Source organism: Mus caroli, unplaced genomic scaffold (genome assembly GCF_978045245.1).
Source record: "Mus caroli unplaced genomic scaffold, Mus_caroli_1 scaffold_17, whole genome shotgun sequence".
Taxonomy (NCBI): domain Eukaryota; kingdom Metazoa; phylum Chordata; class Mammalia; order Rodentia; family Muridae; genus Mus; species Mus caroli.
The window spans coordinates 71,455,467-71,481,685 of NW_028227272.1; the positions used below are offsets into that span (position 1 = coordinate 71,455,467).

General features: G+C 36.9%; 1 protein-coding gene across 12 annotated transcripts in view; it reads right to left on the bottom strand.

Moving 5' to 3' along the window:
* Robo2 (roundabout guidance receptor 2) overlaps positions 1–26,219 on the bottom strand; it is a 1,540,028-nt gene that overhangs the window by 443,226 nt on the left and 1,070,583 nt on the right. For all 12 annotated transcript variants that reach the window (XM_085832480.1, XM_085832479.1, XM_029470224.2 and 9 more), the window contains one exon: positions 9,413–9,739. In XM_085832480.1, coding sequence (XP_085688606.1) covers positions 9,413–9,739 — 327 coding nt within the window. The remainder of the gene's footprint in view (positions 1–9,412; positions 9,740–26,219) is intronic.

Sequence of the window (26,219 nt, forward strand, 5' to 3'; positions counted from 1 at the left end):
TTTTCAGATCCACCATAATACCCATGAGACCCATCTGCATCATTCTGTATATCAATAATTCAATTCTTTCTATTGCTGAGTAGTATTCCATAGTGTGGATACAGACTGCTCTGTTTAATCATTCATTTCAATGAGGGACATTTCAGTCCTGTCTTACCTTCTGCTGTCACAAATACATCTAGGACTGTGTGTTTGTGTGCATGTTAACATTTCTTTGATGTAAATGCTTAGATGTGCAATAAGATGGTAAGTAGAATTCAGTGCTTATGGACCTGAAAAACTGTACTGCATTGTGAATATACCACTTTCGGTTTTTATCAGTAATGCATGAAGAAATCAGTCACACTGCATCCTCACAAGAATTCTGTAATGTAAGATATGTATATCATTTTTGATAGTCTTACTGCACTTCCTATGGACAATAATGCCCCATTGTGCTTATGTGCCATTAAGAATATGTGTAACATATCTCATTTCATTTTGTGTGTATTTTATCATTTGTTGTTTATGTAAGTGTATACACATGTATATATCTATATATTCTCAGTCTGTAACTAATCTTTTTATTCTTAAGGTAGGTGGGATATTTCAGAAGATTCTAATTTTAATAAAATCAATCATGGGCATTTTTTATCTTGTTGATATTTATATTTATGTGGATGGTTTGGGGGTTGTTTGTTCATCTTTCTATGTTATACTTTAGAATTATATAGTTTTAGCTGATACTTACTTTAAATATATGATCTATCTGGAATTAATCTCTAAAGTATTTGTTCACTTTCTATTTGGCCTATGGATATTTGCTACTTTGGGCATTAAACCTTGAAAAAATTGGATTATTTTCTAAATTTAAAAACTAAAGAAATACAATAATTGAAAAGTCAAACTGGCCAACGTTAATGAAATTATATGTTGACCTTAAAAACTATTATAACCAGAAGATGTTTACAGATACACATAGCAGCAAACACAAAAGAACCATGAAAATATTAATGACTAAGAAAACTCTTAAAAGTTTTAAGATATGGCTGCTATTGTGATACTCTTATTTTGTAAACTTAGTCCACTTCTCTCTGTATCTGAAATCACAGATGACTCATTTTATAAATGGGATTGTTAATCTTCAAGACATCTTAACCTCCAAACATGTCAATAACAACTGAAAGTGATGGATTTTCCTGATACTGATATTTGACAACTACAAACTGTAAAGAGAAAATCAAATTACTTGAATAAACTAATGAGCTTTCAACTGTCAATATATAACTAAACAAAACATAGAAAAGTATTGTTTCTTTTCTTTAATATCTTACACATCCCAGAATATCTAAACCAAACCAGAATCTTCTATCTCATCTCATCTCTTCAGGGATCTCCATTGTGTACACACGACTGGGCCATGGTCTCTAGATAAAATACCCCAAATCAACACTAATGATTTTTTTGTCTCTAAGTGCTAAATGATTTTGTTTGCTTGTTTAAATTAATCAATGTGTAAGCTTAACCGAGTGATTAAGAAAATGTTCTTGAGAGCCAGGTCTGCCTAGGTGCAAATCTTATGTCTGTATGAAAATACAGAAGTGAATTTTATATCTCATATATATATATATATATATATATATATATATATATATATATATATATAAGAGAGAATACACTTCAACAAATCTAACAGCTATCTTTAGAATTCAATAAACCATGACCCATGACCAGGAAATTCTTAGACAAGAAATACTGTGCTTCATAGACACAAGTGGTTCCTACTACTTGGCTCCTGCTAAGAAGCACCAATTGCCCAGCTCTGTGTTCTATTTCTTCTTGTCAGCAATAGCTCTTACTCTTAAGCAATTCCAAAGTGTGATCGCAGCTCCTGGTCGTTGCAGCTTGTGGCCATGCCCTATGTAATTCTGTTCATTGTTGACACTGTCATCAGAATTATGCTTCTCTCTGGGTTTGTGTTTTGGTTCTATAATTATGATAAAATATATCCCTTGAAATATAGAATTGAAACCATTTTTTTATTAATCATTTTATTCATTTACATTTCAAATGATATCCTCCTTCCCGGCTTCCCCTCCATATACCTCCATCCCGTGCCCGTAAAGTTGAATGGATCTGCTTCCATACTATATGTTCCATTAGCATACCAAAACATAGAGGGAAGTCAGTGTCATCCAACAAAAGTAAAGCTTCCTTAATATGTTAGTTTAACACCAAGATATAGCCCTATATGCCCCCATATACTGTCCTAACAGAACATTTTTACTATGACATCCCTTAACCCCTAGTAATCCAAAAGCAACCTCTGTCCTCTCTTAACTCCTTGAGGAAGCCCTGTTTAGGGTCTTGCCTCTTGACCACAGAGGATGGTAATTGCTGGTGGTTGAAAATTCAACCATAATAAAATCTTTACAAAGTCTTCAATTTTAGAAAACCTCACCCATACTATATAATGACTGCCTTTAGATATGCTAAGGAATATTTCTTCACCTTGGAATTGACCTGATTTCTATAGAGAAGTAGAGATGGCAAAAGATCTCTCTTTATCCTTGAATGTTAATTTAAGTCCGTACTTGAGACTATGCACAAGGTTCCCATGGCATCCTCCATTCAGACTTTTCTTGCTGCTTATAACACACACCGATGTTTTCACACATTTTGAATGTTCAAGGTCAATTCCATAACACGCCTGCATGAATAAGTGGCCAAGGAATATTTTCTGTAGTAGAAGAATCAGGTCCTTAAACCTTAGCACAACTGATTTAACTATATAAGTGCCAACCAGACCAGAAAATTCAGCATATATACAGTATGATCAGCCAAATGAGAGAAAAAAAAAGACCTAACCTATCAATTTTCTTGGAAGGTCTCTACTTCAATTAACCTTTCTTTTTGGCTCCTATGTTTCAACTTCTAACTAAATATTATTTTCAGTTTTTTTATTGGATATTTTATGTATTTACCCTTTCCTGGTGTTCCCTCTGGAACTTCCCTCTCCCATTTTCCATCCCACTGCTTCTATGAGGATGCTCCCCCCACTCACCTATCTACTCCTACCTCACTGCCCTAGCAGTCCCCTACACTGGGGAATGGAGCCTTCACAGGACCAAGGGTTTTTCCTCCTATCGAGGCCAGACAATGAAATCCTCTGTTACATATGTGACTGGAGAGATGGGTCCCTCCATATGTACTCTTTGATTGTTGGTTTAGTCCATGGGAGCTCTGGGAAGGATGTTGGGGGGTAGGGGTTCCTGAGAGGCTCTGGCAGAGCCTAACAAATACAGATGTGGGTATTTGCCATCAACCATTGGACTGAGCACGGGGTCCCCAATGGAGAAGTTAAATAAAGGAAATCAAATTATTGTGTGTATAGGACACCTCTTTCAACTATCTGGTTACAGTAGCCAAAACCAACAACAACAAAATATCATGTATTCAGCTGTTGATATCTGGAACAGAAGACAGTAGAGAAACAATGAAATCCCAGGAGCTACCTCAAGCTGAAACTTCATCTTCTCTCACACAGTATGATGGTAGGAAACTATCAAAATATGTACATGTGACTTCTAACTGACAAATATGTAGGTGCATCTCCCTGTTAAGAACCAAACAGCTAGGAATACCTTGGCTTTTGAACTTTCCTCACAAGAACCAATTTCATTTTCAGTACCAAGAACATGTCAATCTTGTAACTAACCTCACTCATTTGCAATTAAAGTACAAGAAGTTATAGACTTCTATACAGAAAAAGAATTAGACTTATAAAAAGTCTTCTCCTACTTTTTATAAAGACTGACTCATATATAAAAAGAGTGCAGCCTTCTTAAAGGAATTTTAGTTCCCCTGTTGGCTCCTTTGATCTGAATAGAAAGACCTATGTTAGTTATTAGGGAAAAAAAATCTATGTGCAAAAGCAGAAGTGGAGGTGTGCTATTGCCTGGAATCACATGTCTTAAAAGTTATAGATTATGACATAAAATTACCTTTAATAAGTACTTATACCTATAAATGCACACAACACCAACTTTATTGAGACAGACAGCTGGTAAATATTTCCTAGGAACCAAGGGAGGGTGGTTTGAGAAAAATGGAAATTGCATGCGAACTGGCAAAGATTTCTTTTAAGTGTCAAGATATGCTAGATGAGATTGTGGTGTTGGTGGTCACACCATACAACTAAACTTGTTTTCAAATTTATAGAGTGATATACACTGAATTTGCGAAAGACAAGCTGTATGAGTCCAACCTCAATAAATAATTCTTGCCACCTATGATGGCACTTGGAGGTTTAGGGTGGTTGTGAGCTTAAGAACATCCCAGAATGTGTAGCAAAAAGCATGTCTGAAAAATAAAACAAACATGGAAAAAAATTCTAGGAGCTCTGCAGAGCTTAAATTTAAGTTCCTTTACATTTAAATCGCCTTCTGTATGTCTTTATGAAAAATAAAATCATTTTGTCTTTACGAAAAATAAAACCAATTTGCCTGGATCAGGTTTTTCCCCCCGTGGTCAAATAACTCCAAGCACATAAAAAGCTACATCATTGTGAACTCAGAGGAATGAAGTCTGCAGATTACCTTGTGCTCACTTTTGAAGCCACCGGTACCCTCTACAGCCACGACCATCTCCTCCTAAACCCACACTTTGTTGTACAGATAAAATTATCAATTTGGTCCTAGATTTAAAAGAAGCAGGACTATGATGCGTGTAAAGTGTCCTGCAGCTTTGCAACCCAAGCAATCTGTGACCTATAAATAATGCAGAGCCCTTTTCTCTCTCTCTCTCTGAATTATGCTCCTGTAGCTTAAGTCTTGATACATGGACAACACAGGATAAAAAAAGGGAGGGCTACTGGGAGGAGTTAAACAGGAAGTAGTGAGGAAAAAGCAAGCCATCCTGCCTTGTGAACTTCACACTCATCATCCAATCGAATTATGAATCATGCACTCTCTCTCTCTCTCTCTCTCTCTCTCTCTCTCTCTCTCTCTCTCTCTCTCTCTCTCTCTCTCTTAGGGTTAACCCAAAGGCCACATTTTGAATATTTAGCTACTTTATTTAATTATGGAAACAAAGGTAATCTGAAAAGTTCTCGATTTTCCTACAATATCATGGGGGTATAAATATGTGGTGGTTTCCATGTGACCTCTGAACTTTGAACCACAACATTCTGGCACTAAACCATTCAGCACCTCATTTAATCTCTCTCTTCAGCTCTAGAGGAGTCCTGAGAAAGGAAACGGAAAAAAAATAATCTGGGGACTTCATCAATTTTTCATGAATTTTCATTTAGCCCCGTACCCCCTCTTCCTTTGGTCGATAGATCAAGCTGCTGTCACATATTTACCACCTGGGGCTACAGCTGCCATCTCTTGAGGCCACCAGGCTGGCTGCATGTCAGGCAGCCCCCTTTCCTCCCTATGAAGGCTCTGCTGCTCTTCAACTCGATACACCACAGCACTTGGTGGGAACTGAAATTCTATCTGCACCTCTGTGCCTGGCGCTCCTGAGGGACCCATTGGAAAACCACCTATTAACTTCATGAGTGCCAGGCCTCTTGCTGGTAGCCCTGTGATTGTGTTTTTGTTCCATTTAAAATCACTTTCAGACTAAACCTCTGCCTCAGAATCAACTGAGTGGAAAGGCCTTTCAGAATGGCTCTGAATTTTCTTTCATACAGGCTTAAAATTAAACCAACCAACAACACACAACACCAATAACAAAACAGTAACTGGGTGATTTAATTCTAGCTAGCAATACTTGGCCATGAGTGATTTTTGTTGTTGCTGTTGTTGTTGTTTGCTTGCTTGCTTCTTTCTTTCATTCTTTTTCTGAAATGCCCCATTATGTTGGTGAAGAAAGGAGAGATAGATACACAGACAGATAGATACACAGACAGATAGATAGAAGATAGAAGATAAATAGATGATAGATAGATAGATAGATGATAGATAGATAGATAGATAGATAGATAGATAGATAGATAGATAGGTAGATAGAATGAATGTGAGTGTGAGAGAGAATATGGTATAGGGACAAGCAGCAGACTTTCATACAAATAATAAAAATTGATGTCTATCAACAGAATTCTGATTTTCATGTCATGGCAGATACAATATTTTCTCATTTAAATAAAAGTCAAGGTGAAGTAAAGGGAAACAAACGTAGGCATAATGATTCATCAAAATCATTTTACAATAAATGTGTGCAGTTACTGTGTCTTATCACAATGAAAGTTCACAGAAAGTCCTTCCAAACTATGGGCAAAGTCCAGAGCCACTAGCATTCTCCCTTTGTAGACCAGGAGCCCACATGACCCCACACCCAGAAGAGTAGATCCTAAGATGGTTTTCCTCAGGTTCCTGATATTCAATACAGAATTTCCTTCTAGACAACAGGTATTTGCTGCTCTAACTTCACTCTTCCACCTGCCAGGTGCTCCCTCCATCTCTAGAAATCATGGCTACTTTAATTTACCTCTTACTTTATTTGGAAATATTTTCCTCGTCACAACATTCTCTGTCACCCAGATACCTAGTCTACACAAATGCCTTCTGTACGAACATTTTTTTTCCTTTTTTCTATGATCAAAGCTTGATCCAAGCAAATGGACTCTATATTTTAAAATGGTTTACCATGGACAGCCCTCTTGGGCATTCTCCTATACTTTAACTTACTTCCATGGCATCAAACCTTGTTTCAGAACGTCTGGTTGCTCAATTCCAGAAGCAATTTTGTAATGGAATGTGGAGTGTTTTAACCTCAATACCTCACTGACTTATCAAAGCATACAGCTGAAACTGAGCAAGGCATACATGCACCGTAACACTTCAATTCTCTACACCAGGATGGTGTTCAAATTCATTTTCTACCCAAGCAATCACATAATACTAAAGAAACAGAGACCAAATGATGCTTCCCCTTTTAAGACATATTCATCATATTATTGCCTGGAAAAATTTAAGTACTCTTCCCTGTATGTTCCCACACTATCATTTGTCCCCTCTGATGAGCTATAATTTTTCTCTACTTAATCTAGTATAAAATATTTAAAGTTTGGTCACCTGCAGGGTATTCTGAACTCTGAGAATAGATTTGAATGTTTCCTTTATTCCTGTCCCTCAGTGCATTAATAGAGGTAGAGCGGGTGTTGGTCAATTCAGCTTTTCAGTTTTATGTATTAAGACATGCAGGAAAATATAGAGGATTTGTAAATTAACAGAAAAAAGAAAAACAATTAAATGAATATTATTTGACCTTAGGTAGCTTCAAATCCCGTGAACTGGTGATATGGTATTAGAAGAGGGAACTTTATTCACTAGCTAAATCCAATTCTTAAGCTTTTTGTTTTTTTTTTTTCCTTTTGAGACTGTAAGTAATTCAAGCATTTATTAAAGTTCATTTGTGTCTAAATTTTAACAATGCTACCATCGTATTACATGGGAAGGAATCATGTCTCAGTTTTTTCTCTTATAAGCATTTGATTCATTATTTATGGTTTGAGTAGGGGGAACAGTATTCTTTTCAGACAAAATGAAAGGAAAAGATAAATGTGTTTGAGGACTGGTTGTAACAAAGCTAAGATCCAAAAACAAATGTTTACTACTCTGTGTCAAAGAAATTGCCAGCCAACTTTGAAATTCTTTTCAGTGCTCTGAAGAGAAATTAGTCACAATAAAGTGGTTCTTTCCTGCTGAGTAAAAAAAACAAAAACAAATGTTATGGAAAAAAAGTAAACTTTCTTCATTTTCATTTGTCTACAATAATTCTGTTTCTTAGCAGTGTTCTATGGATGCAGAAAAATCCACAGAGAGCGAAAGTTACAAGAGTCCAGACACTGTCTTGAACTCCCCACTAACTCCCTTTCCCCACCCTGGTCATCCAGCAGTCGTGGGCTCTGATTGCTTACCAAATGGGAGGACAATAGCCATTGTATTTACAACAGAGGGATGTGGATCAATAGAATATAGCAGTGAAATATTTCAGTGTACTCAAAACTTTCAGAAAGTAGGCATTTTTAAGTGGAAAACGTAGGCAGAAACTATATATTCTTAAAGTTGTGTTTTCATATTATATTTCCAACTAAATTATATTTAAGTCATTTGTAAAGTATTGGATTAAAAAAAACAGAATCTATTTGGCCTTTTTTTTGTTTTGTTTTGTTTTTTCTGGGTGGTGGTGGGGGGGAAATCACGTTACTAGTAAAAGTTTCAAATGTTTATATTTCATTGCTTTTCACATATAAAATGTGTATTTTTAAGAACTTCCACTCATTTTTTTTATTGAAGTTACATATTTAAAAATCAGTTAGTGCATAGTTTCTGGAATGAAACTTTAAATCAGAAGAGCAGATGTTTGGGAAAAAGAGCTCACCAAGATTGTTAAATAAGGAATAGTTTGATTTGATCACCAAAAGACCTTTCCAGGTGCAAAAAATAAAATAAAATAAAAAATACATATTGTTGTAAACTTCAACTCGCTGTACATAAGCAGTATAGTGTGCTGTGTTACCATATAGAACATATTTCTTTTAATTAGCAGAAGATTCAACTATTTCGAGCACCCTCCCAGTCATCACAAGGGGACAATCATCTCTACAAGTGAGCAGTTGCTGTCGTAGCTCACAATTCACTGAAGATAAAACATTTCCTTAAAACAAGTAAGTTACTAACTCCCCAAATCCTCAGACCAAAACAATACTACCCTTGAAGCCAATGCAATGTATATTTAAATATAAGCCAGGTACTAAAATCTTTAATTGTTGGCAGGGGAGGCAAATAAATATATGTTCAAAAGAGAGAGATAGTTCTTATTTATTTTGAATGTTAAGATTGAGTAGAAATTAGAAACTTTGACAACAGCGTGGTTATCTGTTCTATGATAAAGTCAACAATAAAAAAAATAAAGTTATCTTGTTGTTTGGGTAGTATTCTCCCTTACATGCCTATTTTTTCTGGATTTTGTCTATAAGAAAATGGAGATACTATAATGTAGAGAATTAGGTAATGTGTTACTTCGAAAGTTCACATGTAAATATAAGTAAGAGAAACATGAGCAATTTTGAATTTGGTTTTGCATTTTATGGCGTTACTCTAAGTAAACTTTTGATTTTACCATAAGTAACATTGAGACTCTATTATGTATCTCATCAATATTTCAAATTTTCAGTTACAATAGCATTATGTATTGCCTGTTGCTTCAATATATCAACATTGACTTTATTCAAATTTAAGCAAAGAAAATTGTTGCAACGACTATACTGCCAGAATTCTAACCATATCCCTCCGAGAAGCAGAGATTGTGTATTATTCCAGATGGTTTACTCTACAGGTTCTAAGCATCAGTGAGAAACAACCAAACTTAACTACAGTAAAGCAGAATGCATGCACACATGAGGCCCATGGCGTCTACTTACATGCCACTTCCAGAGATGCATTTCGACTCACTGCTTCACCAAGATAGTTCCTTGCAACACAAACGTAACTCCCTTCATCCGGTTTACTTCTGCGCCCATGAACAATTCGCAAAAAGAATAAAGATCCGCTGGGCAGAAGCATTCTGTGGGACCTGGGATCATCCTTGTCTGTCTCCACCCTCTCACCATCCTTGTACCATTCAATGGTGGGAGTGGGTCGGCCCTCTGCTTTACAGTTCAGAGTGGTGGGCTCTCCCTTGGAGACGATGACGTCAGAAGGGTGTTCTACGATCCTGGGGGGAAAGTCTTCTTGACGAAGACGAGATCCTAAAAAACATAATGGAGAGATGATCAGCTTAGCACTTCTCCCGTCATTGTAAAACATGTTTCATTTAGATTCACACTCAAAGTATTAAACCTTTTCAAATATTTAGTGGAATAACAAGATACCATATTTTATCCATATTTTACTTTCTTGGTTTTTCTATACATCTCTAGATAATCCCAACCCTTTTGTACACGGAGACCATACAACAATAAACTAATGTTAATCTTAGTGGTGAACTATAACATATCAATAAAAATGGCAAGCAAAGTAAAGACAACAAGGCACCCACCCTAGCCCTCTCCGGGCGGGGGGGGGGGGGTTACCATGTTGAAAGGAGGACCAAGGTGAATAGGACTGACTACTATTTACCAGGAAAGCAAAACAAGCTCACAAGTCCAGCACTGTTAACAAAGCACAGAAACCCCAGACCGCGTATACACCATGTTGTTCACTTAGAGAGGAGCATGATGTAGCTAGTAAGGTTTCAAGTTAGTCTGAGATGTGTGAATTCAATTCTGTGCGCACACTGAGTTAGACATGCAGTAGCATGACCATTTGTGAAAGAATTAAGGAAATAAATAAGTAAATGAGTAAATCATTTTGGTTTCCAAGATAACCGATGGAAAGCAATAGGGAAACTGTTGCTTGAAATTCAAAATGCTAACTAACAAACTTACTCATTAAATATGAAAATATAGAAATAATAAATAAAAATCTATCCATGATAAGAAATACTGTAGTGGAAAATGAAGAAATATATTTTGTATGTTAATATAAATACAGATAAAATTTGATATTTTACCATAGGGTAAAATTGAAATGCCCTGCTTTTAAGTGAATGTTTTCTATCCGTCACATTTGGATGAGTTGAAAGTGGCAAAATTAAGATATTGGTCATCAGTAATACATAGGACCTACCAAAGGGTAATTAGGAGACTGTGGGTATCATACTGGGGCGAGGTTTTATAGACTATTTTATAGACTGCTGTTTTTATAAACTGAGTTAGTTTTGTTTTGCAAAAGTGAAATGCCTGTGAATGTCTCTAGCTACCTGTCTTGCTTTTCTTCGGTACACACCAATCAGTATGCCACTTGCTAATCTGTGATGCAAGTAGAATGCCCTCATTCATGGCCAAGAGTTGGTTCTATGACACAGAGCCTACAGTATCCTCTTAAATTATAAAGTACCCAGGTATTTTGTAACAACAGTAAATATGCTAATGCACATACCCATGATATTCTTATGATGCAACAAAGGCCAAACCATTAAATCTAGGTATTTTAAGATCAAAGTTGTGCACTATACTCTATTATAGATACTTTTAAGTGTTTTTTTTTCTCTTTGGATATATTTGATTATTTATGTGCAAACTCTGGATCTAGTGTTCTCAGCAACTGTAAGCCACATACACAACAAGAGTGCTGAAAAACAAGTTCCCTGTCCTTGGATAGAACAGCAAATGAGCTTAACTAATGTTTGTGCGTTTTTGACTTTCCAATGCTCACTGTTTCAGATACCATACTACTGTATTGATGGGGATGTCTTCCAGATGAATGAAAAGGATATTCTAAAAGCAACAGCTATGCAGGGTAATAATTATGATCCATAGTGGGGCATCTTACAGTTTTTATTATAACATTCCATGCAGCCACCTAGATATACATATCTTTGATCAGTTAGGATAGGCCATATGCCACATCTGGAGTCCTGGCTCCCTCCTTGTGGAGGAGTATCGTTATAGAGGCAAAGGGGACAGGGGATAAAGGATATGGGATGCAGGGCGTGTAGAAGGATAACTGGGAAGGGGGATGTCATTTTAAATTTAAATGAATTAAATGATTAATTTAAAAAAAGAATCAATGCGCTCGGGTCATGCCATGCTGATTCATAAGATAATAATAATATTAATAAAGATAGGCAATATGATTCCGTGTGATTCTCATCAACTTCCAAATCATTTAAAATGCACAATTTAATTAATAAACAGAACTTCATTTAGTCATGAGTTTATCTTCCATTTTGGAAGAGGGTATATATTGTTTAAAGGTGACAAACTACCAGTTTTGTTTCATCAGATCCAGCAAAGGAATATATAGATGGTAAGTACCAGGTGACTCCAGCAACATTTGCAGGGCAGGATTTTAGAGTTGATTTAATAGATGTGATAAGTGCGGACCGGGGTTCACAATCTGAATGAGAGCAATGTGGGGTATATATCATACAGACTGTGCCCTTAAAGCAAGTAATGTGCTTCAGAAGCCTTTCCTCATTTATAACCTTAGACTTTAAACGTAATTATCAGGCCTGCAACAGTTAAGTAGAGCAGAAAATAAAATTGGAAAGGTCTCATCGTTCAGACAAAGATAGACCAACCGGAAGACGTATAGAAATAATAAAGTCAGAATCTGAATTTTAGGATGTAACTGGACGCGTGCACAATAGATATGAGTGCCCTCAAATTCTGACACAAAGTTACAGCTCTAGGAGAAAGCTAATAAATAAGTCTCAAGTAGCTCCTAGAATTATTTGTAACTGTATATGAAAAATGGGTGTTTGGGGGGGTGTTGAATACAGTGTGGTGTTAGTGGTAATGGACGACATATGCTTCACTATGTTTTAGAGAGGTCTGGGCCTTTAAGTTATGAAAGCCTATAAATCTTCGTGGTTTAAGCAAGTGACTCAATTATGTGACAGAGTACACAAAAACTGCAAGGTTGGCAGAACTCAGCAGGGATGACACTACCCAGCATTTATGAGGAGTGCTCATCAACCTGAAGGCTACTGAGCACTGGAACCTAAGAGAGTTTTAACACATTTTGTGGCCCCAAATGAGTATAAAATACACAACATAAAGATGACGAGATCACAGAAACCAGAATGTTGGCTGCAGACCTCCAACATCTATATGTGCATTGTAAACAAGATTCCTTCCTTAGATGTGCACCCATCAAATAATAACAGACTTAACTTAGGGTGGCACTGAATTGAGAACATCATTTAAGTTCTCTTACTAAAGGAAGAAGATATGGTGGGAACAGGAGGTGACAAAAGAGAAGAAACAAGAAGGAATGGGTAGAAAAAAGGAGGAAATGTCTGAGGAAGAGAGGAAGACGGGGCCATGGGCTATGAGGCTAAAAAACACACCCCATCTGCTCCTATTTCATATTGACTAACACTACCCAAAAATATATGTTTAGTTTCATTACTATCACCACTTGACATGTCTATCTTTTTATTGGCTGGCAAACTCTTTTCTATGGATTTCAATTTTTTTCCTTAATGTTTCATTAGTGCTAAAAATAAACTCATAATGTAAAAATATTCAAACATGATTGTTGAACAGCCATACAGGCAAACAAGCAGTAGCTATAGAATTCTGAGTGTCCTTGTAGCTGAGATCAAATCTATTATCTTTACATTTCTCTTATTAATTGAGAAGTTGATTTTTATCTAAAATGTTTTATTCAACTCACCCTAGCTCTTATCAAAGAAAGGAAAGGGGGAAAGTTTTAAAGGCTCCTAAAGATAATATCCCAATGGTGAAAGTAGCTGTGAAATAGTCATATGACTTCTCCATAACTGAAACTATTGTAGGAACAGAAAAGAAACGTAAGAGCTATCATGTATAATGTTCCCGATGCCCTTAAAACATCAACAGAAGCACAAGGAGAGTTTGTACACTGGGTGTTCAGTACCCTTTAAAAAAATATTTTCTAAATCCAATTTCAATAAAAAGAACTACCTGAATGCCACTACACATAATGTATTTATTAAACACCTTCCTTTGTTTTCAACGGTGATCCACCTAGAATATCTTTGAATATGAAATGATTCACAAATGTGTATACCATCCATGCACCAGGCCCAAACCAATCTATGTATTTTCCAAGTTTAGTACCTGGGACCAGAGACAAACCTTGAAATGTTTCTTTTATTTTATTTGTGTGTGTGTGTGTGTGTGTGTGTGTGTGTGTGTGTGTGCGTGTGCGTGCACACTCAGATAGGGAGCACATGTGTATTTGTTGCTTGTGTACATGTGTGTGCATGTACTTAGAGGGCAGACATTATATAGGCTCTATTCTTTGATTTCTTTCCTCCTTCTCTTTGAGACAGCTTCTCTGAAAGAAGCTGGGGTTCTTTGTCTAGGCTGGCTGGCTGGCAGGCAAGCTGCCATGTTGGTTCTGAAAAGCAAAATTCCCTGGTTTCTACACGGAGTGGGTGGCAGTGAACAGGTGTAAGAAGCTGTAATGTTAGAGTTCCAACCCAGACAAGATCATGATTTAGATTCATCTATATTCAAGCATCCCACAGGGATATCTACAGACGTCCTGTTGACCACTCTCCTGAGGATGCCTACGTGCATAAAGAATAATTTTCATTACTCGGATATTTTTTAATGTTTTTGGGAAAAAATTCTTCTCTAAACTTGAGTGCTTAGTTACCTTTTTTAAATGTTGTGCCAGTGAGGTAACTCAGAACTTATGAATGCAGTTACATTTTGCTTTATTGAGTCAATAACCACTCGTGTCCTTAGAGCACTATAGAATTTTTTTTTCTCAGAAGTGAGGTCATGTGAAACAGGGATAGTCAAGCATCTAGAAGTCTGCTTCTTGACAAGGGTTTCTAAAAAAATGCTCCCACCTTGTTCGTCAGTAAGAAAACCATCATTTCTGGAGATGAGATTTAGTTTTCATTCACAAAAAAAACCATTTCTGTGAACAATTGGAACCTCCACGGGTCAACCAATAGCTTCCAAAATGCCCTGATTTTTTGACATAGAACTTTCTTAGAAATTATAAGTAGAGTGGGAAGTTCTTTTGCTACAGCAAGATTTCCAGAGTGTCTATTTTTTCCACCTTAAAAAGTATGTATATAAAGAAAATATCTAATAAAAAGTAAATAAATTTTTAAAAATGTATGTAATTGTTCATCTTAGTTCATCATAATCATTTTGTTCACAGTAGTTTGCCATAAACTACTATATTACAAAAATTAATACAGGAAAATGACAATAGTTATAGTGATGCTTAAGTGAATAGGTGACTATGGTAACATTATCTTCATCTCAGCTTGATAACTAAAATAACACGACATGGATTAGTGAAGGCTGGCTGACACTCAAGTGAGAGTCCGTATTCCAGAAACGATGGATAAGGGACATTACTTAACTACTATTAATGTTCTTGCTTATCATATTTTTGTGCTGTATATCAAATATGAACATCTCATTTAAGTTGATTCCATAGACTAAAAGAAACAGATAGATGGTAAGTTATAGATAGACAATCTGATGATAGAGAGATGGTTGATAGATGCTTAGATGGCTGGTTTTCAGACAGACTGAAGCCTAGTGTGTCCTTAGGATAGTACGTAGTAAGCATGTCCTAGTTTCTTCCTCTGTAAACCATTAGGATTATCTTTTTTTTCTAAATTTAGCTCATAAAACACTGATCAATTGACAAGAATGTCTCTTTCCTGAGGAGGACTCTTGCATTACTGTTTTATTGCTTGATACACATAGCTCCGTCCATTGATAGTTTTACAGCTGTCCATCAAAATAAATCCCATTCAACATGTTCTTTAGTGAAAGAAATTAGACTCAGTGCAACAGTGATCAGTAAGTTGAAATAATGTGTTACTTGACAAATAATTTTAGCCAAAGAAAACCTGGCAATATATGGCTACATACATGTTAAAAGCTATTATTTCACTTGCAGATGATATGATAATATAATTAAGTGACCCAAAAACTTCACCAGAGAACTACTACAGCTGATAAACAATTTCAGCAAAGTGGCTGGATATAAAATTAACTCAAACAAATCAGTAGCTTTCCTACACTCAAAGGATAAACAGGCTGAGAAAGAAATTAGGGAAGTGACACCCTTCACAATAGTCACAAACAATATAAAGTATCTTGGTGTGACTCTAACCAAACAAGTGAAACATCTGTATGCCAAGAATTTTAAGTCTCTGAATAAAGAAAATGAAGAAGACCTCAGAAGATGAAAGATCTCCCATGCTCATGGATTGGCAGGATTAATATAGTAACAACAGCCATCTTGGTGAAAGCAATAAACAGATTCAATGCAATTCCCATCAAAACTCCAACTCAATTCTTCATAGAGTGAGAAGGAGCAATTCTCAAATTCATCTGGTATAACAAAAACCCCAGGATAGCAAAAACTACTCTCAACTTTAAAAGAACATCTGCGGAATCAGCACCCTGGAACTCAAGCTGCACTACAGAGCAATGGTGATAAAAAGTGTATGATGTTGGTACAGTGATAGACAGGTAGAACAACAGAATAGAATTGAAGAGCCAGAAATGAATCCACACACCTATGGTCACTTGATCTTTGATAAGAGTTAATTCCATCCAGTTGGGGGAAAAAAAGACAGCATTTTCAACAAATGGTGCTGGTTCAACTGGCTCTTAGCATGCAGAAGAATGCAAATTGGCACATTCTTATCTCCCTGTACAAAGTTCAAGTACAAGTGGATGAAGGACCTCCACATAAAAGCAAATACACTGAAACTTATAGAAGAGAATGTGGGGAAGAGCCTTGAGCACATGGGCACAGGGGAAAATTTCCTGAACAGAACATCAATAGCTTATGCTCAAAGATCAATAATTGACAAATGGGACCTCATAAAATTGCGAAGCTTCTGTAAGGCAAAGGACACTGTCAATAGGACAAAAAGGCAACCAACAAATTGGGAAAAGATGTTTACCAACCCTGTATCCAATGAAGGCTAATATCCAATATATACAAAGAACTCAAGAAGTTAGACTCCAGAGAACCAAATAATACTATTAAAAAATAAGGTACAGAGCTAAACAAAGAAAAACTGAGGAATGGCGAATGGCTGAGGACTAACTTAAAAAAGTGTTCAACATCCTTAGTCATCAGGGAAATGAAAATCAAAACAACCCTGACATTCCACCTCACACCAGTCAGAATGGCTAAGATCAAAAATTCAGGTGACAGGAGATGCTAGAGAGGATGTGGAGAAAGAGGAACACTCCTCCATTGCTGGTAGGATTGTAAGCTGGAACAACCACTCTGGGAATCAGTCTGGCAGTTCCTCAGAATATTGGACATAGTACTACTGGAGGACCCAGCTATACCACTCCTGGCCATATACCCAGAAGATGCTCCAACATGTATTAAGGACACATGCTCCACTATGTTCATAGCAGCTTTATTTATAATAGCCAGAAGCTGGAAAGAACCCAGATGTTCCTCAACAGAGTAATTGATACAGAATGGAATATTACTCAGCTATTAAAAACAATGAATTCATGAAATTCTTAGGCAAATGGATGGAACTAGAAAATATCATCCGGAGTGAAGTAACCCAATCAGAAAATAACACACAAGATATATACTCACTGATAAGTAGATTTAGCCCAGAAGCTCGGAATACCCAAGATACAATTTGCAGAGCAAATGAAGCTCATGAAGAAGGAAAACCCAAGTATGGATACTTCAGTCCTTCTTAGAAGGGGGAACAAAATACCCATGGGAAAAGATTCAGAGACAAAGTGTAGAGAAGAGACGGAAGGAAAGACCATCCAGAGACTTCCCCACCTGGGGATCCATCCCATATACAATCACCAAACACAGAAACTACTGTGGATGCCAAGAAGTGCTTGCTGACAGGAGCCTGCTATAGCTGTCACCTGAAAGGCTCTGCCAGTACCTGATGAATACAGAGGTGGATATTCTCAGCCAACCATTGGACTGAACCCAAGGTCTCCAATGGAGGAGCTAGAGAAAGGACTGAAGGAGCTGAAGGGGTTTGCGGTTCCATAGGAGGAACAACAATATGAACCAACCAATACCCCCAGAGCTCCCAGGGACTAAACCACCAACCAAAGAGTACATAGGGAGGGACCCGTGGCTCCAGCTGTAGCTGCTACATATGCATATGTAGCAGAGGATGGCCTTGTTGGACATCAATGGGAGGAGAGGCTCTTGGTCCTATGAAGACTCAATGCCCCAGTATAGGGGAATATCAAGACAGGGAAGTGGTAGTAGGTAGGTTGGTGGGCAGGAGGAGGGGGAATGGGATAGGGGGTTTTTGGAGGAAAAACCAGCAAGGGTATAATATTTGAAACGTAAATAAAGAAAATATCTAATTTTTTAAATAAAGCTTTTATTTCATTCATAATTTAAAATGTATTGTGCATAAATTCTTCACGTTTTTCATCTTCTTTTTAGAAAATTTGGATTTTTTAAAATTTATTTTATTTGATTGTTTTTGGTTTTGTTTTGTTTTTTTGTTTTTGTTTTTGTTTTTTTTTTTTTTTTTTTCTTTTTTTTTTTTGGTTTTGGTTTTGGTTTTGGTTTTGGTTTTGGTTTTGGTTTTGGTTTTGGTTTTGGTTTTGGTTTTGGTTTTGGTTTTGGTTTTGGTTTTGGTTTTGGTTTTGGTTTTTCAAGACAGGGTTTCTCTGTATAGCCCTGGCTGTCCAGGAACTCACTTTGTAGACCAGGCTGGCCTCAAACTCAGAAATATGCCTGCCTCTGCCTCCCAAGTGCAGGGATTAAAGGGGTGTGCCACCAAGCCCGGCCATTTTTTTTTATTAATTAATTTTTTATTCATTTACATCCCTAAACTTCCTTCATTGGTCACAGGGAATGGAAGAAAATTAAGATTCCTAAAAATATTTCTTTAAGTTTCTTGTTCTTCGCCTCTCACTGTTATTTATAGTAATACTAAAACTCAAATATAATCTCCAGTTTTGTCTCCATCATCCTGTCCTATTCAGTAACATTGTTAAGTAAGTTTTAATCACTTACATGAATATTATAATTTTTAGCTATTCCTATGCAAGACACTGGTCTTGCCAAATCAGGTGGCCCTGGTGACAGCTAAAGCAGAGCTCTTTTGTATAACTTACAGTCAGTAACTTTAGATGACTGAATGAAGAAGCAGACATATGTATATGTATGTATGTATATATATATATATATATATATATATATATATATATATATATGTATGTATGTATATACACACAACACTGAAAGGCACCTTTAACTAAATGTATTCCAGGTAATTTTGGTGGTGCTGTTCGTACAGAGAAATTAATCTCGTACCTTATAAATTCATTTTCTAACAATTTGGTGAGAATTCATGGCAATGCATTCACCTGGATATCCATCCAGTTCAATTTCAAATCAATTCGCTCCATCTTAATGGTGGAAGACATTTTTGTAAAGCGTGATTTTCCACCAAAGAGGAGGTCTTCATGGGCTTGACTGACTTGCCTTAGAGTGACAAAGCATTTCCTATTTCTGGAAAGATACCTTTGAATTTAGTTTCTTATTATCAAATTTATAATCCTATGTCATGGTTTAAAATTGCATTGACTTTATAAGATATGATTCAATGAAACAATCTCAAACACATTAAATTGTATAATAACGTTTAGCATTGTAAGAAAATGATTGACATGAGTCTAATGTCCATGATAAGCTGTTAATGGATGGGTCACATCCAGGTCTGCTATTCTACTTCTGAAGCAATACATTTTGAAAATTCTTCTCAGTGACTTCAATCTCCATGACCATAACTACTAAAGGCCTGAGTTAATGTCTAAAAAAATTTCCCCCATTCACATCACACTAACATTTTAATACATGTGATATATTTTTAAAATATTTTGGTTTTTTGTTTAGAATGCTCAACAAATTTACCAACTTGAAACTTTGTATCATAAGCCAAAATTAAATTTGAGAATATTCATTTAAGTTAGGCACAAATCCCTTTCCTTGTATAATAAATGAGGGAGATTTAAAAAGGAAAAACAGAATTGGAGATATTATTATGAACCAGTTTCTTGAGCCTGTAATGGCTAAATTATAAAGAAAATAATATTAGCTATCAAAAGTCAAATGTGTTAGAATCCTTAGATCTAAGGGATAAGCGTGCATGCAGAAACCTCACTGGGTGTGGAAGGAACAGCTCAGTGGGTGAAATGTTTGCTGTGTAAGTGTGAAGCCCACAAGGTATTTAAGATTGCCTGGTTGTACAATCTACAATCCCAGAAGTCTTACAGGGTACTGAATGATGGAGACTGGACATGCTCCAGAAGCTCACAGACCAGCTAGCCTACCATATGCAGAAAAAGAAGAAGAAGAAGAAGAAGAAGAAGAAGAAGAAGAAGAAGAAGAAGAAGAAGAAGAAGAAGAAGAAGAAGAAGAAGAAGAAGAAGAAGAGCAACAACAACAACAACCAACAACAACAATACTGTCTCAAGATTGGTAGATGCAGAGAACCATCACTGAGACTTTGTACCCCATCCCTGACCTCTTCCATGCACTGTGCCACACACATACCCAGGCTCACAGAGACACACAAATATTCATAAAAAGATTCTTATTTTACACTTGCTTATTTTCAGTCAACACCCAACCCTAGAAAGAGTTGGTTTAATGTGAATCTCATGAAGTGAATTACTTTAATTTCTTAACATTATTTGTGTTGTATTGTATTGTTCCGTTTTGTGTTGTGTTGTTTTGTTTTGAGAGACAGGGTTTCTACTGTAGACCTAGATGTCCTAGAAAACATTTGTAGACCAGGCTGCTCTCGAACTCCCAGAGATACAACTAACTCTTGTCTCCTGAGTGCAGGGATTAAAAGCGCACACCACCCCTGGCCTTAACATTAGTCTTAAGCCAAGGAATGCTTTAGAGGGGTGGAACCTAAGAGTATAATCCAAATACATGCAGATTTTTTGTAAATGACATGCCCTATGTTTAGCAGCTAATAAAGTTTCTCCCTAAGTATAACTGAACTGAAAATGGCTCTTGTTACATACTGAGGGGAAGTATGGAATTCCAAGTTCCTCACCATCTCCAAGGTTTAGCTTACTTCTTTTAATACACAGCAGCACCAACCATAGAACAATGTTGAATATACTGGTATCAATGAATGCTGTGCAATCCATCATCCAGTCAAAGTTTGCTATTATTGTGGCATTCCATGGTTTAATTTGTGTAACCACTATTGCTCTACTCAGAGAAATCTGCCACTGTGTCAAAACAACAAACTCCCGTTTCAGAGGCTACAGTCCTTTTGATGCAGTAACTGGTCCTGCAAAAATCACAGCTTGCGTACATCTACACTCTTAGCTTCTGCTGCTGTCTATTGCTATTCAGTGAACTCTAAGTCATTCTGAGTGATATATTTAATAGTACATCCCCAAGCAGCCAAGTCTTTCTATCTCAGCAGGTTGATCAGCTTAGGTGATATGCTGTCTACTGTTCTAAATATGAATATATCATGTTTCCCATCAACATGTTGCACAAATGCATTAAGCAGTCAAGCAAATTTTGAATGCTCACTTTAGTGGACGTCAAAATGTTCAAAAGCCACAGAAAATATCTACTACAGCTCACAACAAACTAGATATTCAGGATTCAAGCATCAAGTATTATTATCTAGGCATGTCAATGAACATTTTTAAGTTGAGCTCATTCTCACATGAACAAATATCAATGCAGAGTAATTTTTTTGCACATCTCATAGTGACTTTTGCATTGCTTTCAACTATTTTAGCAAAATATATATCTTGTGATATGAATAGGATTTCAGGAAAACCTGTAAACTGACTGCCTAGTTAATCCTTGAATGCTATCTATTTCTTCCTAGATTTTGCATCAGAAGTTTAGTGAGGATAAAGAGACATCAAACCTTATTTTCTGAAGGCTCACTCACGTGATTTAAATGGCATAAAAGGAAGATGAATATTACAATTCTATCTCACATTACCAATAGTTTCAATGGATGGACAAAATGAAATTATACTCTTTTCCTCCAAAACCCACATTTTTCCTTGAAATGTCTATATTATCACAGTAAGACATTGTGTACTTTAAAGTAAAACTGCACATTGTGGAATAAATGATCCACCTCAGGGAGCAACACTGTGATCTCAATGGATGAGGTATTCTCTAGAATGGTAGGAGTGACTGTACTAAATTCAGTTTTTCTTTATATTGCATAATGACATGTCCCAGGCTTTGCTGTAGCCTGTACGTTGGGGGAAAAAAGGGAGCCTTGTAAAGGGAGCTAGCTGAATACAGCTTGTATTATCACATTGTCTTTGTCTATCAGGCTCAGAGTGAATGGATTTTACAGCTCAACAAACTGAATGGAGGTGATCACCTCCTATTTCTGCAGCATGCAAACCCAAGTTCATATTGTTTTTTACCGCAGTAAAAGGAAAATGCTCAAAGTAGGTATGCAAAAAGAGCCTCCAAGTTTCTCTACTGTTGATTATCATACAGAAATACTTAGACTTCATATTTTCTTTAACTTTGTATCAATTCAGTAAAATAATAAATATATACAGTTTACTCAAGTGTCCTTGAGGAAAATATTTTCCAAGCCTTTATTCAGGTAAGCACAATGATGCTGAAAAGCCAACCACAGCAAGGCTATGTGAATGACTGGTTAGGCTTAGACTACTACCTAGAGGTACGATAGCAGATAAGGCATATGAGTTACCTTAATGGGCAGGGCACATTTCATCTCGGGATCTACTTTCCTCTTAGTTTTTACTATTCATGATATCTCTTGAAGGCTTTTAAAGTGAGTGGTTTAACAGAATTTTAAATTTCCTATCAAGCGATGTCTTCAGTTTCAGAAGAAAGTGACTAGCAGATAATATCACTGCTGCAGCCGAAATCTTGAGTGTTGTTTTCAGTGAAAAGACTCAGTGTGAAGAGAAAAAAAAAAAAGGAGCTTAGTTTTGTACTGAATGGCAGAAAGCATCAGGTAAGAGTGCTCTAAATGTCTTTTGATGACCTTTTCTCTGCTTGAGTTGTGTGCTATGAAACTTTAAGAGACGAAATTCGCTGGGTCTTTCAAAAAACATCTTCCATCTTCAACAAACTTGTGGAGGAAAAAAAAATGTGGTACATTCCACTCAGTCCATTTACGTTGAAGCTTTATCAAATGAGGGATCATGTGAAATTGATCATCCTTCGCTTTATGCAGGTTCTTAACATGTGGTATGAGATTAACATCACTGAGACACGTCAAGTGCAACACTTTCTTGTTTGCAAGGCAAAGAGGGTAGAACCCAAGGAATTGTACTTGGTTAGACTGGAAGCAGAGAAGAAGCTGAGAAACAAGGGAAGGAAGCAGCAGTCCACCACAGTGAAGTAAAAGGCAGAGGAGAGACAGCTTAGAATAGGATATGGTTTAAAAATACAGATGTTGCCTTTGTCATCGTGTTTTCTATGCATCACATTTTGATCAGTGGGATTTTACAAAAAAAAAAAAAAGAAAGCTGTAATGAATAAACTTGAAGGAAATGGGAAGTTCATAAGTTTAAGTACATAATGACAGACGATCCTTTAATATTTCCTGTGGTTCCTTTACCAAGGGGACAAGTGTGCAAGTGTGTGTGTGTGTGTGTGTGTGTGTGTGTGTGTGTGTGTATGTGTGTTTGTGTTTACTTGCTTCCAATGAGAAATACACATTATGTTATTTTCATATAAATTTCTAACATAAATGAAAGAAGGACATGAACCTTCCCAATCTTTCAGTTGTATGTAAATTTCTCGACTGAGTTTAGATAGAGTGCTGTAATTTTGGACTAAGTTAATGGCTCCCCAGGTAAGTGTGGCTTAATCCTCTGATCCTCTCCTCAATACTTCCCACGGAGCTCATTCTGTCTCCTCCTGTCAGTTATTATCTCTATGACAACAGCCTCAAATCTCTCTGCTCTCCAGCTAAGGGAAGCTGTAGGCTTTTCTTAGGAGTTCACCTGCAGGCTCATTGAGACTTCAGATTCTATTTCTCAGATGAATGGCCTAACTCCTGTCCTTGTCCAAATCCTCATCCTCCTCTACTTCCTGGCTTCATCTCCAGCTTTTTTCAAGTCCCTAAGTAGACAATATCCCAGTGGTGGGGTTAAACTCTTCAGTGGCTTCCGTACCTACTTTAGCTTAGATCTCTAATGGAGTCTTCCTTTTTCTCCAGACATATACCTATGCCCCATTCCCACTTCCACCATCTCTCTTAAAACTCAGTTCTACAGTATCATGACCCAAAGCACATAGTTTCTCTGATTTAAATATCTTCTCTCCCTCCACTTTTTGCTTAAATTCTGCAAAAATATGTAAGAATTTCAGTTATCTAGGTAAGTGGGGTTTTTTTTATTGAAGTTTTCTGAATTCTTCCACCTCCTTGGTGAGTAGAAATCCATTTATCTTGCCAGCTGACTTACAAATTGGACCTTTCTCAATCCAGTTTACACAGTCAGGATTAAGCAAATTGCTCTAGGATTCTTACCACTCAAGTGCAAACTCTGGACTTCAATGCCAATTCTCAGCCTGTATTTGGACATTTATTTCTGTTGCCAAAGGGCCTTTGTGTCTCTGACTGACAGGCCAAGATGCCAGAAATCCTTTACTGTGTTAACACTTGGCCATGTTACTTATTTTCTGAGTTTAAAAATGCATTGACTACAAGGGCAAACAATTGAAATGCAGAATCCTATATTTCATCGAGGTAACTTGACCCTGCTCTATTTATCTAAATGGCCCACATTGACTAAAACACATGGGTCAGCTATGTAAGATACAACTACTGAAGTAACAAGGCGAGCAATGCTCAATCTGGCTGATTGTTTTCCCATTTTGTTTATGAGTACTTTTAAATATTAATAAAAAACATATATTATCTACTAACTAGGGGCTTTAATTAACCCCTGGACATTACTCCTGAGATCATTAGTAGAAACAAAGAAAGTAGTTACATCAATGCAGTTGACATATGCTCATCAGCCTTGCTGTTTGTGTGTCCAGCATATGGAATTTGAGCTCTACTGCACAAAAACACTGAAACAAATTTCAGAGGGAAAATATATCAATTATCTAAAGTCTATCAACAATCAGCAAAGGGGAAGGCTGCATCTAGGTTGTCATTAGTTTACAACCAAGCGATTACTTTAATTATCCTCATCGGGTGGCAGAAAGATATTAAACACCCAATGATCAGTCACAGAAACAAAAGGCATGAATAAGAACACATGTAGGACTCCTCCAGGCTCAATAAACCCCACCTTGATGTACTGACGGCTGTTAATGAACGGCTACCACCAATTAGACAAACAACAATTAGATTGAGCATGGGAGTGTCAAAACAGGAACAAGGGATTGACCTCCGCAGTCTAAATTATTTTTAGCTGTCATTTAATTTCTCACACGATAGCATGAGACAAACTTCCCTGATTTTTCTCATCAGCCAGAGTCATTCTGTTTTATACTCTACATGGTGGAGTCTCCAGGTGGAGAGTTTTTCCTTCTCCTTTTCTGAATTTTCTGGCTTGCTGGTTGATACTCTCATTAGGATCTACTGAAATCAATAAGTACAGACTAGAAATAGGAGCCTAATACAGTATCTAGATGAGGGGGTCATAGAAGGCAGTGTGCACACACTCAGCCGAATTCATAGAGCACTATATTGTAGTCAGGCCTGGCTCTCAAATAACACACTATCTTTGCAGAAGAAAAAGGGATTTTAAAGGTATTAGATGAAGCTGAGTCTTTGAAAGATTATAATACACATCCAAATGGAAGAGCCTGGGAAGGATGCATGTGGGGCCCTAGTAGCTTCGGTCAAGCATATAGTATTCATATTTATTCCTATAGTAGTCACATTGCTGAAAGTGATCAGGACCAGAGGAATATTCTCCAACAAAGCCCAAATTTTACAACACTTAATAAATATGCTCTTACATGAGCCATTGCCTTCCTACACTTAACAAAAATAGAAATTCTCCCTGCTTGTACTGGCAAGCAGCCTGCATCTGTCTGTACCATGATCCTTTCTGAATGACTTGGCACAACCTTTAATGCTGGGCTTCTTGCATCACAGGATTCTATGTTCCATTTTTGTCCCGTCTTTACCGCTCTGCTCTCCAGGAGTTGTATTTCCCTGATTATTATTAATACCCACAGGCATTTCTCTACGGCTCTCCTTGGAGTACACACTTCCCTGAGCTGCTCTAGAGGTGAGATCACATGGAGTCTCCACTTCCTCGGGTCCCTTGGATGGGATCCAAGGCAGAACTGCCTTCCTTATGGCAAGTTTTACTGTTGTAGGCAAAGGTGTAATAATGGAGCTTGATGTCAACGACCATTGGATTGTAATGGATCATACTCCCAACAGTCCATGAGTATTGAAAATGATGCTTCATTTACTTCCAATTCACTGAATATTTTTCTTTTACAGACACTATGTACCCAAATATGACAGTGCCAATAATCTGCAATTTTCCATAGACCTGTGTAGCTTATGATCTGACATTAAACTCGCACATTCATTCACTATCCTGGGAACCACATTTTACTTAGTTTTTCTCAAGGAGGATTCTGACACTCAATATTCATGTCAAATATATTCTATTAGGCCAAATACCTGATGCCAGTAAACATTTTATAAAAACCAGC